The 19,423-nt window shown below is 35.9% G+C and overlaps 2 protein-coding genes across 5 annotated transcripts; both read left to right on the top strand.

The window, feature by feature from the left end:
- The first annotated feature begins 513 nt into the window (after nt 1–513).
- LOC119775677 (matrix Gla protein) lies at nt 514–5,300 on the top strand. Of its 4 annotated transcripts, none has more exons than XM_038273734.1 (5): nt 514–670; nt 3,851–3,955; nt 4,057–4,086; nt 4,565–4,661; nt 4,787–5,300. In XM_038273734.1, the coding sequence occupies exons 2-5, from the start codon at nt 3,895–3,897 to the stop codon at nt 4,950–4,952; spliced, it is 354 nt and encodes a 117-aa protein (XP_038129662.1). In that variant the 5' UTR covers nt 514–670; nt 3,851–3,894; the 3' UTR covers nt 4,953–5,300. The 4 variants fall into 4 exon arrangements, with proteins under 4 accessions (XP_038129662.1, XP_038129665.1, XP_038129666.1 ...); XM_038273736.1 differs by having other exon boundaries at nt 527–670; nt 3,868–3,955; XM_038273737.1 differs by lacking the exon at nt 4,057–4,086.
- A 9,469-nt stretch (nt 5,301–14,769) lies between these two features.
- On the top strand, nt 14,770–16,345 carry LOC119775725 (bone gamma-carboxyglutamate (gla) protein). The gene is made up of 4 exons (XM_038273802.1): nt 14,770–14,916; nt 14,998–15,048; nt 15,786–15,870; nt 16,034–16,345. Exons 1-4 carry the CDS (start codon nt 14,862–14,864, stop codon nt 16,134–16,136), a joined length of 294 nt encoding a protein of 97 aa, XP_038129730.1. The 5' UTR covers nt 14,770–14,861; the 3' UTR covers nt 16,137–16,345.
- Nucleotides 16,346–19,423: the final 3,078 nt, after the last annotated feature.

Genomic DNA, 19,423 nt, shown 5'->3' with positions numbered 1-19,423 from the left:
TACATTCCCTGAGTAAATATTCTGGCAACAAACTATACATTTCTCACTAGAAATGTAATCAAAACTCATTTTAATGCAAAAACAAACTCAAGTCATTAATCTTTCCACAAAAAATGAGCGAATGTCGGCCATCTATATATATTTTTTTCTTCTCCCAGCTGGAATCTTGAAAGTCACGTGACTAGGACGTAAAACAATAGAAAGCGTATAGGCAGAAGAAATGTAATCAAAACTCATTTTAATGCAAAAACAAACTCAAGTCATTAATCTTTCCACAAAAAATGAGCGAATGTCGGCCATCTATATATATTTTTTTCTTCTCCCAGCTGGAATCTTGAAAGTCACGTGACTAGGACGTAAAACAATAGAAAGCGTATAGGCAGAAAAAACGTAACAGTACCACAAAAAAATGGCCATTAATGTACCTCCACTACGTTTTGCAGTGTGGACCAACGTAGTGGGGGTACATTTTCCCATGAGACTGGGTTGTAGTATGAGAGGGGGAGGAGGGTGAGAATGCAGTAGAGGGGAGGGCGTCTCTAGGTAAAAAATGAAAGGGTGGAGGGATGTAATGAGTATAAAAGCTTTGCTGTAGGGAATTAGGAAATATTTCACAGGAGTAAATACTGCAAGATATTTCCAAAGCGTCTTCTATCATCCAGATCACACAGTAAGTACTTTAGAGCATCTTGTTCACTGCTAAATTCAAAGTTTAATCTGGTTTAAATGTTAGTAAGTAAAGAAAAGCAAAATAAAAAAATATTTCATAAGTCATCTTGCACAGTTAGGCTGATTTGTGGAATAAGTTGAAATTGCTTCAGGATGTGCATAACATAACACCAGTTCAGTGAGTTTTTCCAAAACGATGAGCAGATTATGAATATAGGAAAAGGTCTGGAAACCTGTTTTTAAAACCAGACTAACATAAAACTTTTTCAGTCACATTCATGTGAGTCTGGATGTTCCTATCCGGTTATTGGAAGATTTCTTTTAGCTGCAGGCCTGCCGTTCTGTACCCACCTTGCATCTGATTTTGAACTGTATAATGCCTCAGACACTGTGTGTGCAGTCTGTCTGCAGACCTATGTGTTTGAAGCATGACTTTATGTATAATGAAAGCTGCTATTGATGGGGAGAGAGCTCTGGCTGCTGAGACAGAATTCCTTCCAAATCACAAGCAGAGGAACCTTGTCAGCAGTGCAAGTGTGGCACATCTGTGCCTTACTGCACATGCATGGGTTCAGACATCTGGTGTCAGTACTTTTACAGATGTCATATGCTTTAACTTGAGTACCTGTGATTGTCTATTGCAAGTAGACATGTGTTTTGGGGATGTTCGTATGTGCAGAAATCTGAAGAACAGTTTATGGTTACACTCTGTTCAGCGAAATGAGTTTGGACTCAATGAGCTGGCAGCAGTAGAGCCCTCCTCAGCCACAGGAATGCTCTGATGGTTTTTTCCTTACAACTGGAGTTTTTACACAGTTCTTGGTTCAGTCTTGGGTCTAGTTCAATCGTTTTCACTTTTTCCTTTGGCCAAATATATTGTTTCTTGTGTGGCTTATATAAACATTCCACACCAATATGTCTCATAAAGTATGCCATAAACTGTGGAACTTATTTACCATTAGTGGTACATGAGTACTTTTAGTGGCTCTAGTACAATCTAACCATAATGAAGTGGATCATGGTTATACCAAATGCTGGTGGCGACTCATTTTAATCTTCAAATTTCCTTTAAAATTGAAACTTGTATATAGGAATGAGACGAAACTCCAACATTTCCAGGATCAAATTAAAAAATCCGGTGGATCTAGTGGTTAAACATGTTTCCATCAAAAATATTTTACGAGATCTTGAAGTATTGCATAAAAATAGCTTGATATTAAACAGCAATAGGCGTAATCAACTTTGCAAAAAAAAAAGTTTTTTTAATAAAAAAAAAAAAAAAAGCAAAAATGCTATAAAGAGGAAACAGAAACAATTTTTTGGAATAAGTTCTGAATATGTTTCTCACATGACTGATCAGCTGATTCCACTACTGCTGCCGCCTTAAATTCAGCATTAGCATTACTCCTCTGTCGATTTCTCTGGATGGCATAAACCATCGCTAATACTTACTGAAATTCATAAGGAAAACCTGCACAATTACAACAAATTTATCAGAAGAATATTCTTTTCTACAGCCAAGCATAACGTCAATGTCTGAAAATGTTACGCTTTGTATCACCTCATTAATTCACTGCAATGGACGGAAAGATCTAATTAGCATTTGCCTTTTTTTCAACCTTTTAAAAATTTGCTAAAAATTCACATTTTGCTGGAAACATGGCAAATATACCTCAGTTACCAGTATAGCTATTATTAATGTGTCAAACCAACTGTATAAGTTCAATCGATGTACTTTCGAGTAGTTAACATGTTTACTAAGCGAGTCAATCATGTGTAAACGGGTTTAATGAATTATAAATCATTGCAAATAATAATCATATGTTAAAAGAATTTAATATTTCAAGCACCTATATTGGATACTGAGGTTATGTCTGGTGTAAAACCCCTAAAATTTCTATACTGTGAATTAGTTGAATTTCCATCCGTTTTTGTGCATTTCGAAGTATTGTAACAAAAAACCTTAACGGAAATTGCAAATTTGAAAAAAAAAAAAAAAAAAAAAAATCCCTCAAATTTGAAAAAAAGTTTTTATGCTCCCTTGAGGCGGTTTTTTGGTATTTGCGGAAAAGGCTTAATGCGCAAAACAGGAGATAGAAAACCGTTTTTTGAATCAGCTCTAACTTAGTGAACCTTTACCCACATGACTGATCAGCTGTCTCTCCAGACGTTCCTATTATGCATGTAAACATGGCTGGAAGCAATATTGCCTTTACTAGCTTACATTTTAAGAACAGCTCGCCCGATTGAACACATTCATTAAAACTCTCCTCCATTGTTGACCTTTTGATGCTAGATTGCAGCCTGTATTTCTTGGTTATTACAGCCATTCAATGTAACGTGGATGTTTGATGACATTTAACTTTTCATCACTTGGTTAATTTACCTCAAAACCAAATGGAAACACTCAAAGTTTGTATTACCTTCTTTTTGAACTTTTAAGTTTGCTTAAAATTTGCATTTCAATTGGACGGAAACACGGTTTGTCCAATTTTAACCCTTCGATTTATGAGTAAAAGTGGAGGTTGCTGCTCATTACTGATCTGAAAAGCTACAAATAGCACATAAAATAAAGATCTGACTTTTAGTCAAAACAATGAAATCAGAAACAAGGTGCCTGCAATACAGTTTAGCAAGAACAAGTGTAGAAATGTTAAGGAAGTAAGAATACAATAATTAAATATCCACTAGGAAGAGCTGAGTCTTGCTGAGCTGCAATAGTCTCATTGGTGTTTACATGTGGATTGTAATAACATCTGAACATCTTCAGGCTGGTAGCACATGGACATAATCCCCAAATGGATGTAGGCTTCCACCTCAACCAATAAGTGGAAAAATCATCTGAATGAATGCAAGCATTTGTTGTTGTTTTTTTTTTTACATTTATTATTTGTTATTTTCTTTGCCTAGCAACCGCTAGAGGCAGCATCTCCCACTGCGACCAGACAAGGAGTAATGATTATAGACAATTAACTGAACAATTGTAACAATTTTACAACTATTAGTACTTTGAAATGTATGTAAGATTTTCCAAATTGTTGGGGGTTTTTTTATTTGAAGGCTTTAGAAATACTTTTATATTTTTGCTTTGAAGCTTCAGGTACAGATAAGAAGTTGCTTTTTTCAACAATCTGTCCGAATAAGATTAAAAAGATGTTTCCATTTCTCTTCTCTGACTCAGCCTTTCTCTTGTGTCAGAAGCTACGAAGGTCCAACGTCCCCAAGATGAGTAGCCTCCTTCAGTTCGTGGCCCTCTGTGCTGTGGTCTCCCTCTGCGTCTGCTACGGTACACAATGTCCCCAGCATCTTCGCTGAGCAGCCACTCAGCATTTTACTTCAGTTTTTGTTCAGCGCTCATAATTAACCAACTCCATGTTTTTCCCTTAGATTCTCATGAAAGCAATGAATCGTTTGAAGGTGATTAAACATTAGATAAAAAAAATCTCAGTGCCTGGAAAAACATGCATGCATTTCTAACCCACAAATTAACAAGTATTTAAAAAACATTTAACCTTTAACTAATTTTCTTTCATAGACAGAGGTGGTGCTAGCATAAATGTTGCACTGGACAACCTTCTGCTGCTACCAACTAATCTAAATTAAAAACAAATCAGCTGAATTCGTAATGCATTGCAATCTAAAAAAAAAAGCATGTCTAAGCAGCAAGCAGGGGGTCCCAACCCTACATTGACTGCACAAAAACAAAACTTATTCAGCTGATTTATACGGCATTATTTTATAATTGATGCTTGTGCTCTCTTCTTTCTCATGCCACCCTGGGCAGCTGCCCAAATGTACCATATATAAAACCACCACTGTCTTAAAACACAGTTCAGCTACCTGGTCTTACATGATGCAGGCAGGTGTGCTGTTTAACAAACTTTTGTATTTCCAGATTTATTTGTGCCTCCGAATCGAGCCAACTCCTTCCTCCCAGGCAACAGGCTCCCTCCATTCCAAGGGAACCGCCCCAATCATCATTTTAACTTCAGGTAAAACCACAGGCATGCAAATACACCTTATAACTAACTTTATCTCAGACAGACTAGACTTTTCAGCCTTGTGATGAGAGGGGAAACAAATAAACAATTTAATATGTCCTTTCAACATCCTTCAGGAAAAGAAAGTCTCCATCAGAGATCCGTGCAGAGACCTGTGAGGACTACTCACCCTGCCGCTTCTACGCCTATCGCTTTGGCTTCCAGCAGGCCTACCAGCGATACTTCGGGGCCCGAAATCCACGGCAGCAGGTCCACAGACCGGCTGTGACTCGTCGGTTTTAAACTGGAGTGTTTGAATGACACCTCCTTATCGCCTGTTCCTTCATTTCACTTCTCTTACAGTGTAGTTTAATTTATGCCATTGTGTCTTTTTTCAGTTTTGACAGTAGAGAGAGAGACCTGAAAAATATGAGACTCCAGTTCGGCTTAAATTCTATTATAATCCGTATAGATAATTTCCTCTCATTTAACATATAATCTCAGTGTTAACTGCTATATTCCCATCGTTTTTGACCTGGACAACATATGCCAGAACATTTTAAAAGCCTTTATCTATGCAGGCCAGATCTGCTGTTGGTGAGGACTTTGTTTCTTTGAAAGAAGTAAAAATAAAGCTTCTTTTATACACAATTATTTGAAGGAGTTATTTTGTACATTATTATCTAATCAAATCAAAATATGTGTTGTTCTGTTTATCAAGAAAGTGGCTTTCTCATAAAGTTGCTCATAACGTTTCAGATTTTTTTTACATTTTAGAATAAAAATGTATGTGTCTGAGTAGTAACAAATACACTTGTAATCATTTAGTGTCATAATTGGTTTAAGCGATCTGACCAAGATGCAGAGAACCGCTCAGAGACCAAGGGAAAACGTTTAACAGGTTTACTGAATGTTGATGAAACACAGAAGTAGGAGCTGGAACTTAGTGGACTGGTGAACCGGAAACGGAAAGTCTGAAGGAGAGGTCACAGTGATCAGTTCAGGTACCGTAGGAAAATTGACTGAGGCTTGAATATAGCTGGAGAGAAACTCATGTTTGCCACTTGGTTTTCCGATGAGGACTTAAAAGGATCATGTGGAGGTTTACCCCTGCTCAGTTTGTACTCAGTAATCCTTCCAGGGGGAGAAAGTCCAGGTTATCCAGTTACAGAGGAAAGGCTTCCTGCCGAAGAGCTAAGACAAAAACAAGATTAGACTCAGAGAAACAAAGCTTCGGTTAGACTCAGCTAATCTCAGCTTGGATAGAGTACCCAACACTGGCAAACACTCTGGCGTCAAGGTAGCAACAGCCTGCTGCTCAAATACTCCTCTGGTAATGATCCAACGAGCCACAGGTGTGCAGGGAGGCCCAATGAGGAGCAGGGCACCTCCTGGTGGTGGAGAGAGAAAAACAGAAAAACAACCCAAACAAGCTGGATTCCTGACATTTAGATATATAAATATTTACATTTATATTTTACATTTATAAATATTTTGATAGTTCAAAGGGCAACTTACTCTCAAATCAACATTTAATTTGCTAATAGACTGTATACATGCATGTCAGCAGTATATTATTTTGACAATTTCCTTCATGACAGTGTGCGTGACACCAAGGTTTAAAAGTAATAAAAATACCCAGAGGAGGATAAGGTGAACACAAAATATTTGTTCCATTTCTTTACTTTTCAACTCTGGTTATGATTAAGATCTGTAAACTTGCTTAGGTTTATAGCAGATGATAAAGAATGAAGGTGTAATAGTTTTCTTATACGATATAAATGTTCATAATTTTGTCGCAAATTACATCAGAATCTAAAAAATTTGCGTAAACAACAAGAAAAAAAAAGAGGATCTATGAAATAGGTCATGTATAATTATGTTATTTAGGTAAAAGTTCCTTTAAGGGTTTAAAAAAAAATCCAAACATTTCTGATTCCATTATTACGATTTGTTGTCATTTGAAGTGCAATTTCAAGTATTGTATATATAAAAAAAATGGAAATGGCAAAATAAAAATAAAAACCCAAACACAAATTCCCTAAAATTTGTGAAAAAGTGTTTATGCTCCCTTGAGGCGGTTTTTGGTATTTGCGAAAAAGGCTGAATGCGCAAAACAGGAGATAGAAAAACTTTTTTTGAACTTTTTTTTAAGTGCAATTTAGTGCAAATCTGCGTGTCAACATCTCCCCCCTGCATGTTGGCGCAAAATAAATGTGAGCTGCCCACAATCCCCAAAAAGTCTCTTAGGCTGGATGTTTTTGTGACCACTAAAGGAGTTTGTTTTTTGTTTTTTCTATGCAAGCTGTCCTGAGGTCGAATCCACAGAGCCAATCGTTGACGACTCCAACACAAGCACAGACTGAGAAATTATATCCTTCACTGTTTTATTTGAAAAGACAAAAAGCTTTTTTCATCTAAAACCATCTGAAAAATTCCAATCCTCTTGAAAATATCCTTTTGAAAAGAGGATCCCCAATAACCTACAGTTTTATCTGTTGTACAACAGTTATCTATAAAGATTTAACATAAAAGAGTCATCTTACATGTATGTTTTAAAACATAACATGTTCCAGTTTTAGTGTTTCCACATTCAAGTATGCTGTGACCCCACAAACAAAAAACTGCAGCTTATAAATGTTGTCTCCTCTTTTTAGCAAGTCTCTGTGGTTTGCAATAAGACAGAGAGCCCTCAGATTAAAATCATGTCACATCATGAGAGATGGCAGGTTGGTGGTCTGCGCTATGTTATTCCACGACACAATGAAAGAGGGACAATCCTCAACTAGCTGTGGGTCTAGATACGGCCGAGGCGGAGATGAAGTGGGGGCAAGTTTGTCCAACAACGGAGGGATATGAGGGCGAAAAAGAGCGGGGATCCAGGTGGAAAAGGGGTCCCAGGTTCTCGTGCACCTCGCTCTTCTAGCTGGTCTATCTAAACGAGTTGTTTCTCACAATGGCGGTCATACAAACAAAACAAGCCATTAAAGGTATTAAACATAAAATCCGCATAGAGTAGAGCAGATGTAGATTTGACCAATCAGAGGCCTGCTGTCTGCGGTCACCTACAGTTTTTGGAGAGGTGCACCAGAGTGTCACATTTGCATTCATTGCGACACAAACACACAAATGACCTGGAGTATAAATCAGCCTTAAGGGTGCCATTCTAAAAAAAAAAAAAAACCATAAACAAATAATGCACAGGTTGAGCTTATTTTTGAATAAGTTAGAGCAGTAAGCTTTTGCAAAAAGTAAAACACAAAACAAAAACATAACTTAAAGCAACCCAGTCTCATGGGAAAATGTATCCCCACTACGTTGGTCCACACTGCAAAACGTAGTGGAGGTACATTAATGGCCATTTTTTTGTGGTACTGTTACATTTCTTCTGCCTATACGCTTTCTATTGTTTTACGTCCTAGTCACGTGACTTTCAAGATTCCAGCTGGGAGATGAAAAAAATATATATAGATGGCCGACATTCGCTCATTTTTTTGTGGACAGATTAATAACTTGAGTTTGTTTTTGCATTAAAATGAGTTTTGATTACATTTCTAGTGAGAAATGTATAGTTTGTTGCCAGAATATTTACTCAGGGAATGTACATATTCACTTGCTTGTTCGTTTCTTGCAAAGATTTTTCAAGATAATGTGAAACAGTAACGTTTTGGTATAAACATGGTCGAGATTTCTCTAACTTTTAGTGGGAAAATCAATAATTTCACGCAGTTTCTGCATTTAAATGGGTTTTGATTACATTTATAGCGAGAAGTGTAGGGTTTATTTACATAATATTTACTTAGTGAACATACATAATCACCCGCTTGCTAGTTTTTGCTACGGTTTTTCGGATCTCGTCAGGATTATGTGAAATTGCAACGTTTTGGCTGCTACCCATCGCCTAGCATTTAGCTGCCGCCCCGATTCAACATTGAATTCTTTGTGATTTAACTCCATCTGACGGATCAAACCCTCGCCACTGCGTGCGTTGCGTCTGAGGTTGATTTTCAGATCAATGCATTACGTCGTGGCATATCGGAAAAACTAATGTTGACAAAAGGATCATGGGTTAAGATCGGACGTGTTTTATTTGGAAATCTACCGGATCCTTTGTGCATTTAACTTCCTGTTTGGTGCGATCTCATTGATGGGTTTTGACCAGATTTTAACCAAAGAGGAACTCAAAAAAAAAAACAAAAAAACAATTTAAATACACAACCAGCATATCTGGAATCAGTGACAGAGAGCGACTGGGACCAGAAGTTTATTCATTTCTCCCCATTGATTTCCATTCAAAATGTTTTCGCTCCCACCGGGCTCTAGGGAAGGGGCGGGCATACCGCCACCTACTGTTCATGAGTGTGTAGCAACATTGTTTTACATCTATTAAATTCTATTTTTTAATTTTGTATTCTGAAGATAAATAAATAATGCTTTCCTTAATCTATAAATATCTTTTATATTTCCTTTATTTCCCAATAATCCTTTAAGACTCCATTCTTGGTATAATCCTTTAAGACTCCATTCTTGGTATATAAATATTAGAAATTCAGCACAGTTTATTTAGATTATACAGGAGTGGCATTGATATTTGGTTTTGTTGGGTTCCAGCACATGAAGGGGTAAAAAGAAATGAATAGGCAGACAAATTAGCAAAAAGGGCTTTAGAGGAGGCAATAACAATTACAATTCCTTCAGGGAAAGGGGAAGGAAAATCATTTATTAAGAGGAAAGAAATTGAAAAATGGCAAAAAAGGTGGAATGGAGATAAAAAAGGAAGAAGGTTATATAAAGTACAAAAGTCAGTATTAAATAGAAATATTAATGAGAGAAACCGAAGGGAGGAAATAATAATGATCAGATTAAGAGTAGGTCATACTCATTTAAATGACAATTTATACTTAATAGGGAGGAGAAATAATGATAAATGTGAAGGATGTGGAGAGATAGAAAATGTAGAACTGTAAAACATCTGAACCTGAAAGGGAGAAATTGAAAAGAGTTGAAAGGACAGGCCAAGATTGGAGTCTTAAAGGATTATTGGGAAATAAAGGAAATATAAAAGATATTTATAGATTAAGGAAAGCATTATTTATTTATCTTCAGAATACAAAATAAAAAAATAGAATTTAACAGATGTAAAACAATGTTGCTACACACTCATGAACAGTAGGTGGCGGTATGCACGCCCCTTCCCTAGAGCCCGGTGGGACCGAAAACATTTTGAATGGAAATAAAGATTAGGGTTTAAAACAAAAATAGTTAGAAATGCAAGTTGAGGGCAAACTTCGAAAACCCAAACTTTAAATGCAACACGCTGTCTTGTTAAGAAGGGTTAGTAAAGAAGATAAATGGAACAGAGGTCTGCGAAACTGAAAGCTTGAAATATTGTTTTAAAAATTCAGCTGTAACCCTGATCTGCTCTAATGATGCCGTTTATGTTATGTTCTCTGACCAACTCTGAGGCCTCCACAGAAAACCTGCATTTATCCTGGATTAACATCAAAATACAGTAATCTAATTATTCAAGACCATTGGAATCAGTGGATTATTTAAGGTTTATCAGACTAAAAAGGGATGATCTTAACCTGATAACCAATTTGCCAGGTATATGTTGAGCGTGGCTCTCCAACATATCCTACATGGCCATTTGGTCGGGTTTTCTCTGCATCTTTCAGAACCCTCTTCTATAGAGAGTTTATTGTTAGAAACTGTTGCCTCTGCCATTGGAAATGCCCCAGGAGGCATTTGGAGCATACAACACCAGAATAAGCCTGTTGGAAAATCTGCCCATTTATTGGCCCAGTTCTCAGATTTAGCTTATTAACCATCATGGTTCATTTTCACAAAAACAGGACAAAGTTTTTATATTTTTGTTTTATTAAATCCTAGAGTTTCCCATTGCAAGTGAGCAGAAAAGCTTCTTCGAACTTTTATCAAAACAAGAAGTCACCCCAGGCAGAAGAAAGATTAGACAGGTAAGGGCTCAAGTTAGCTCTTTAGATTACGTTTCAGCACATTTTTGTCTCTCTAGATGTTGAATTTGGGTCTCTTCCCATCATTGACAAGCAAGAAAAAAATAACAGAAACAACTTTATTTCCAATTAAAACTATCTTGGATTTAAATAAGGGATCAGGTAGCTTCCAGTGCAGAGCTTGTTTTGGATGGCAGCAGGTAGGTTTGACTGTTCCTGCCTGAATATTTAAAATACTGGTTGTGAAATTGATAGAGGAAATGATTATATAAACTTGGTTTTGCAAGACTACATTTTGGAAACAAAAATTATACTCAGTGGGATTTGGAGGAGTTTCTCAAAAGAAAAAAGAAAAAAATCACGGATCACTGATCTGGCTTCCCAGAGCATATCACCTCCTTCCATGAAGTACACTTTCCTTCTCAGTCCACCGGTTTGGCTCCTCTAACCAGAGAGAAAAAGCAGCTGGGTTCAGTGGTGGTTCTTGGAGCGTCTTCATTATATAAACATATCAGGATCTAAAAACACTGATCAAAGGTTAGTGTCAAATGATCCATAGATGAGTCCAAGTTTCACCAGTCAATACACTGGTCCTTTCCTTGTTTCATATAATTGGTATGTGTTCTCTATGCCAAGAAAGAATTTAAAAACATATTGTTTGTCTCACAAATAGAATAAAGGTTTCATTGACTACAGATGGTGAAATTCAGTCCAGACTTGATGAAAAAAAACCAAAAAACAAAAAAAAAACCAGAATGATTATTTTTTCTTATTTTTGCATCAAAGAGAAGATTAACTGGAGCATCATCACCATATTTTTAATATCTTCTTTCCGGGTTAAAATCATTCGGAGTTGGAAAGTTCCTGTAAACTGGATTCTAAAGTAAACCTACCAGATGTGCTCCAGAAGAATAACTTTATTCATAATATATTTCTCATTGCCGTCCCTTGTGGTGGGCTTCCCTGGACAGAGAGCCACATCATCCATATCTATAACTGCCTCTGGCTGCAACCTCTGACTGAAGGTATGTTGCTGTTTTACTTTTTCTCTCTCAGAAGATGCAATGGACCATCTAACACAGCTGAACCTTCATCACAGACTGGTTTGGGAAAGATCTCCTTTATCTGACAGGTCAAGATCAATAAACACCAGAGTAAAGTCAAATTATTTGTTAGCTGTGTTCTGCCTGTGAGCACATGGCCACAGCTATTCTAGGAGCAATAATACATCCTTTGTTCGATGTGGAGAAAAAAATGAGGGCTGACAAAAAATGTTAGTGCATTGTGATAATATTGAGTAGTTTTTCTGCACTGCTTGGTGTTGAACCTTACAAACAAACTGGCAAAGCTTGTCCACCAGGAGGCATTTGATTCCAGCAAGTCATTTATCAGCAAAACCTGCAAACTTTTAGACTTAAACAAACTTTATTGTCATTTTGTACACACAGGGTGTGTACAAAACAACATTTCATCCAGTACAGCTCTCAAGACATTTCCATTAAAAGCACCTCTCTGTACAGAAAGGACTTCTAATCCAGAACCTTGAAAGAGATTAAGAGTTTCACAGTTTTAAGTAAAAAAAAAAAAAAAGTGCAGTAATTCCTCTTATTCCTAGATGTATTCAATGATGATGGAGGCTTTAGCTGCCAAATAGAAACATTTAGCTGCTAAATAGAAACATTTAACCTTCAATGAAATCTGAAAAAATTGGTCTCAGATTGGTTGATTCCTCATTATTTCCTGGAGGTTACAACATACTGACTTCTAGATTATGCCAAACGCATGCTGGACATGAGATTTTAAACAGATTTAAAAAATGATGCGTACTAGATCAGAGTAAAGCTAGTATTCATGTTGAAATTGAGCATTTATTTGAAATAATTTCCAAAAAGCTTCAAAAGTAAATATTAGCTCGTTTGAGCTTTAAAAGTAGCTGTTCATGTCTTCAGACTCACATGAAACCAAAACATCCTGCATATTTTTAACATTTGTACTGAGAGAGAATAGAAATTTAAAATCGTTAGGATCCTTATTGCAGATCATTTTTTAAAATTGTGTGGGGATTTAAAATCTATCTTTTACAGCTAAAAAAAAAAAGTTTTTGTCTAAGAAATATAACCCAATAGAAACTGTTTAGATGTATACACCTCAGGTGGATAAAAACACCTTGTCTGTGTTTTTATCCACCTTGACGGTCTAATAAAAGATCCATCTAAATAAAAGAAATCCCATAATATGATGCTGGCGCCACCATGTTTTGCAATAGATGCAGTGACTCTTTGGTTCTCTTATTAGGTTTTAACCGTTTTTAAAACTTCAGCCTAAAAGCATAATTTAGTTTAAAATCAGAGAATAACGCATTCAATATTTTTGAGAGATTTTATAATTTTGTTGGGGGGAAAAAAACTAATTGTCTTTCAGTTGTGGTTCTTTTTTTCCAGAAATACAGACGTATAGCCATTTTTATTTAAAACACAACCAGGACCTACTTAACGGAAACATAGCATAATGATCTGTTCCTTTTCTTTCAGTATAAAATATCACTTTTACTCCATATTTTCTTAATATCTTGATGAGATGTGCCTTGGCTTTTAGATTTACATCGAGTTAAGACCAGAATTATTCATAACACTATAACTTTAGCCTCAGTAATAAGTATAGATTGACCAGTTCAGAGTCAATCTATACTGATTACATTGAACCAACAGGAAAATGAACGTACACAACATCTAAATATTCCAAATGAATCATTGGAGGCAGACCAGACTTTCATGTGGCCCTTGTTAACAAATATACACATATTGGTGCAGTTTTAATTCATTTATGGTTCTAAATAATATATGCAATTACTTGATGATGGGTTGATCAGGCATCATGAAGCTTTTTGATTTCTGTTGTGCTGGTGGCATCATCAACGATAACACAGCATTATGGCGTCACCAGACATGCAATGCAGAGGCCATGCAGCTTGCCAGTGAAAGGTCAGACCAGCTTTTGTTGCCAAAGGGAAGGGAGCAAAATGACGGTAGTTAGTGGGTCGACCCGTGTTTGAAAAACACGCGTTAACCTGGTATGTTCAGTAGTGTTGCACCAATATCGATACCAGTATCTAAAGCACTAAAATGGGGGTATCAGTATCAGCGAGTACCAACAAATAGGGCACCAATACCATTTTGAGAGCAAAAAGTTTATTCAACTATAGTCACCAATTCCAGGTAGGCAATAAAAAGTTCTACTGGATTCTCTTTGTATTAGTCTTTTTCCTGCTTCACAAAGGTAGGCAGCAGCTTGACAAAGCCATGATGGCAATCATTTTACATCCAAATATTTTGCAGTTCTTCATATATACACACACATCAATTTCAAACAGATGATGTCGGTATTGGCTGATACTGCGGAGCCAGGTATCGGTATCGGGGCCAAAAGATGGCATCGGCGCAACACAAATTTTCAGTAGGAAAGAGGCTGTAGTTTTAGCACAATCATAAATTCTTTGATATACTAGGATATTTTAATAAACATTTTAGCTGCTGTAATAGCAAACTAAAAAACAATACATTGGAATGTAAACATTTCAGGATTGACAATGTCGAAGTAAAAGAAATTTTTCATTCATTGACAACAAAGACTTTGATCCCTACAGGTGAGTCTGGAATTATGACTTAGACTTTAGACTTAGACAAACTTTATTGTTATTTTGTATAAACAGAGTATATACAAAATGAAATTTTGTTTTGTACAAGTTTCATTGTATTTCTTAAAGTGCATCACTGATCAATGTAAACATTGTGGGAGAAAAAAAACATGGTGCAAAAAAAAAAGAAAAAACGCATTGATATAAAGGATGAGTATGAGATTAAGCTCTTCAAACTATGATGTAGGAAATGTAAAGCTGTGGGTGAGAAGACATTTTACTTTTGCATGTTTTTACCAAGGATTTTAATCCTTTTCACAACAGACTTTTTGCTATGATATTCTTTAAAAAAATGGTATTCAGGAACTACCAAGGGGCAATTTGCAATTTGTTTTTTTGTTTTGTTTTTTTCCTTTGGAAAAGTTGCACATCTTTCCATCGTTGTGGGTGTGTGATACTTACATATTTCCCCAACCAATCACAGCCCGGCCAAAACGAAGGACGCATCTATAAACCGACTTTTAGGATGTTTGGGAGTGAAAGGAACAGACAGACTTTGGAAGGGAACTGACTCAGACCTGAAACTACAGATAGAATCTAAAGATGAAAATCCTCATCGCTCTGGTTCTATGCTCCTTGGCGGTCTATGTGACTTCAGGTAGTTCTGCTATTGGACAAATGAGCAGTAACAAAATATTTCCTTCTAATCATTACAGTTTTTTTTGTTTTTTTTTAACAGATGCTGCCCTTGACTCCCAGCCTGCTGAAGATGCCCTGGCTCTGGAGGAGGGTATTAATATTATATTCATTATAATAATCTCATTATTGTTAACCTTTTTGTCCCCACATCTTGAAAAAAAATATTTTATTTATCAAAAGGGGAATATCCTAAAGTTTAAGTTATTTGAATTTTCTCATAAAATTTTTGTCACATAAAAGAAATGTATACAATATAACTACATTCATGTCAGTCAGACGTTATAACCTTTTACACTGGAAAAAACAGATATCTAGATAAGTAATTAATTTTTTCTTAAAATAAGTGCATTTGTGCTTGGATTGAGGAGGTAAATGACACATTTTGCCAATGGAACAAGACAATTTACACTTAAAATAATAATACAATAGCACTGTCTTATTTCAAGTGCATATAATCTAATTATCTTATTTTAAGAGTAAAAATACTCATTCCATTGGCAAACTATCACACTTACCTACTCAAATTAAGAATAAATACACTTAATTTAAGAAATGTCTACTTATTTCTGGATCATTTTTGTAGTGTAAATGCAGCATCAGAGTGAACTCAAACATGTTTTTTTTACTCAGAAACTCTATGAAGTACTATTCCTAATGCACTACTTTTTATTAATGTATCACATAAATCCAAATAAAGTACATTGAACTTTAAGGTGTTTTGTAACTTGTAAAATCTGAGGAACTTTAGGGAATGTGAATACTTTAACTAAAAAAGGGTCAGTTTTTAAAAATATGAACCAAGTAACATGTTAAATGTTTTTCCTGCAGGATTGTTTATGGTGAAAGATGAGGCCTCTGCTGTGGTTAGACAGAAGAGAGCTGCTGGACATCTATCCCTCACTCAGCTGGAGAGGTTTTCTGTCCTTTTTTTCATTTGTAAAGAGCGCCTGGTGTATTTAGCTGTTATTGTTATTGTATTGTATTGTATATTGTATTGTATTGTATATTTATTCAACTTTGTGCAGTAAGATTATTTTTAGAGGTTGATTCTCTGCTTTGTCTCTTGTTCTCTTTAGTCTGAGAGAAGTTTGCGAGTCCAATGTGGCCTGTGAGCACATGATGGACACCAATGGGATCATCGCCGCCTACAATGCTTACTACGGACCAATCCCCTATTAGAATCACCATGGCAACAATCTCACTGCTGAACAAAACTGTGTTTTATGCTGAAATCCTTTTAAATCTGTTTTTATTTCCCCATGTGGCTGAACCTAATGGTGCTAAAGGAGTGATTGTGGACACGACCTGGAAAGATTAACTTGTTCTCTGCCTGTAGATTAGTGTGATGAAATAAAGACAAATAAAAAAGAAAGATTCTCTAAACTGAATTGTTTTGATCAATTTTATAAAAACTCACACTTCACCTTGATTCTGCATTTTTTGTCCACTAGATGTCCCCATTGCTCATGAAAAAAAATTATTGGATGTACAGAAGGACATTTTGAGCTGGTTATACTGTAGGTCTTTCAATATAGTAAAACAAATAGTTTTTTTTTTCAATTAATGACATAAAAAATAAAGAATATCTGTGTGAAACACTAATGTAGTTTAGGTTAGTTTGGTGAGTTATTTGAAAAAAAATCAATAATTGTTGCTGTAAATGCATCAGAATTAGCCAGTTGACCATTTTTCACCTGTTTCCATTTGTCTCATGTCATGAGACAATGTCAAAGACTTTTTTGGAAAGTTTCTGAGTGTAATTATTCATTTTGATTTTGATTTATATCTCTAAAATACAAGCAAAATCAGATTCTCTGTTCTCAGGATAAACTGGAAATGTATTAAAATAAAGTTACACAATAAAGAGTTCTCCTATTCAGACCAGATCAACATCAATATCACAAGTCTGGGCTTCTTTAATTTCCTCAGTAGAAACATTTACCTTCCTCCCAATCGCTCCTCAACAGTGAGATTTCTAAAGGCCTTCAAGCTCAGTAAAACAGGGCTACTTTATTCTGGTACAATCAGCTTTCTGTGGTTTGCTGTTGTTTAGTTCTCTTTTGTGGCAGCCTCAATGGAAACACATACAAACAAAATGCAGTTTCTGACATTTTGCAGTTACTTTAACATACCTGCACAGAAGTCTGGGCATAGGAGGATTTACAGAGCCACAAATTTGGCTGTGACCTATATAAAAAAACATTAAGCCCTTATATAATTCAACTCTATTCAAAAATATTTTATTGAGCCAGAAACAAATAAAATTTTGTAACTCATAGTTTTTTTTTCAAAGTGTTGTTGTATATAATGATAGCAGAGGCAGGAGCAGTCTGTCTTGCACCAAAACTAGGGAATCCTCTGATTAAAGACACTCTATTGTTGTCTAATAGTCCTCTGAAGAGGAGGCTCACTGTTGCCCATATTTATTGATATTTATTATTTTTTCTTTAACGAATCAGCTTTTGAATTTTATAAATGAAGTGTTCATTTGTTGGTGTTCTGTTCAGATGAGCGATTCACTATCATCTATATCAACAATAACAGAAACAAACTCAGCCCAGTACCCCGGCGAGCCTGATGCATATGCTCCACTTCACTCCAGTGACACAGTTACTCGATTTTAAGTAGCTGTGTTACAGTCCTTCACACAAGCTTGGCATAGCTATTTGACATAAACATGAGGAACTTGTTAAAAGGATGTGAAAATATTTTTCTAGGGAAACAGTTTTGATGTGGACAAGTCCTAAGAGGATTGATTCGTCCCCAATCGTTGAGCATTCCCAACCTGTATGAGCAGGACGTACAGGTTTTTTATGCTGTCTAAATAAAACTATGCAATTTAATAACATTTTTATGGTTATTATTCCCATATTTCTACAGTAGCAGCCATTCAAAATGACCCTTCCCAGTCAAACGCAAACCGAATAGCGGCCAACTTCCCTGCAGCTCCCAGCAAAATCCCCTCGCAATTCCAGCCACTGGAGTGACTCCCTCCTTCTCCTGGGCGTGCATTTTATTTTACTCTGACTACATCTTTTCACTGAATTACAGAGTCTGACCAGGAGATTATGCTTCTCTTAATGTCCACAAATCATGACAGAAAGAATATTTTATAACAAAGATTGATGTTTAAAAAGGAATTGTAGGGGACTAGCCAAGGGCCCATCAAGGAAAGTGGGGAAATTTTGGATGCCTACAACTGTAAATAGAAAAAAACAACAGCTGGAAGCAATGGGAAATACAACAACATCTGATTTAGATTCAAATATGTTCTCTATATTTTTCGAGGAATAATTGAAGATACAAAAAAAAATACCTGAAAATACAAAACTTAAATACAAATAATCTCTTCACTTTGAAAAGAAGGTTATAATAATCTATAATAATCACAACAGTCAAAAACAAAATAAGCAAATGCTTGTCATGATTTACTGTTATTGAATATTGGTTGCTTTTGAACAACATGCAAGTGATTTAAAGATTAACTGGCTCTACAGTACAATACCACACATAACAAACTAAATAGCATTCCCAACATTTTTATACCTTTTGTATGATAATAAACATTTCAGGTGCCCTCACATTATGATTGACAGGGGCTGAGAGAGGCCTCTGGAATCCCTTTTCTTATTACGGTAAATGCATAAAAAGCTTAATATCACTCAAAATGATCAGTTCTGTTTAAAAGCTTGGGCAGCATTAGATTGCAAAAGCATTTTTTTGGTGCTGTTTTATTTAAACTTTATGGATCTTTGCAGCAGATACCTTCATGCAGTCGTTACTAAGGGCCTCTGTTGTTGTTTCCAAACAAAAAAGACTGCCCTATTGTCAGTGGCAGTGCAAAGAAACTAAACAGTCAAGCTATGAAAATTTGAGACACACCAATGTGATAAGTTAGAATGGTAGATACCCATTTTTAGGGGCGTAACACCAACAGACAATAGGATGATGTAAGCGTGTTACAAAAGCTGTTGTTGAAGCAGCTGCATAACAGACAGACACAGTTACCAAAACCTGAGCTGGATGGATTAATGTTTCCTGATCTGAGGTATTTTCAGATAAGACTGAGATTAAGATCAGTTTGTTAAAACTAACTGGTTTCCTGCCTTTTCTTCTTTTCATTTCTACTGTTTAATGAGAACCACCTTTTGTTTTATTGATTACACCATGACCAAATATATAAAAAAGTCAAAAGTTGTTTAGCATTAAACAAGAAAAGAAGAAGAATAGAGCAGCTTAAGAGCGTTTTAAAAGTCTGCATCTATGTGGTGAGTCAGTTACAGACAAGATGTGTGATAAGGAAAGGGGGAAAAAACATCAGCATGGAGAATAAAACATTAGTAATGAACATTAGAAATTATGCATTCACATCTCAAACAGTTGGTAACAGTAGTATTGTATTACAGTACATTATATTGCCATTACAAGCGGGGGTATGTGTGCGTGTGTGGGGCTGAATGGTACAT

This window comes from Cyprinodon tularosa, unplaced genomic scaffold (genome assembly GCF_016077235.1).
Source record: "Cyprinodon tularosa strain WSP-4 unplaced genomic scaffold, ASM1607723v1 ctg89, whole genome shotgun sequence".
NCBI lineage: Eukaryota > Metazoa > Chordata > Actinopteri > Cyprinodontiformes > Cyprinodontidae > Cyprinodon > Cyprinodon tularosa.
This window is presented reverse-complemented; position numbering and strand designations above follow the sequence as displayed.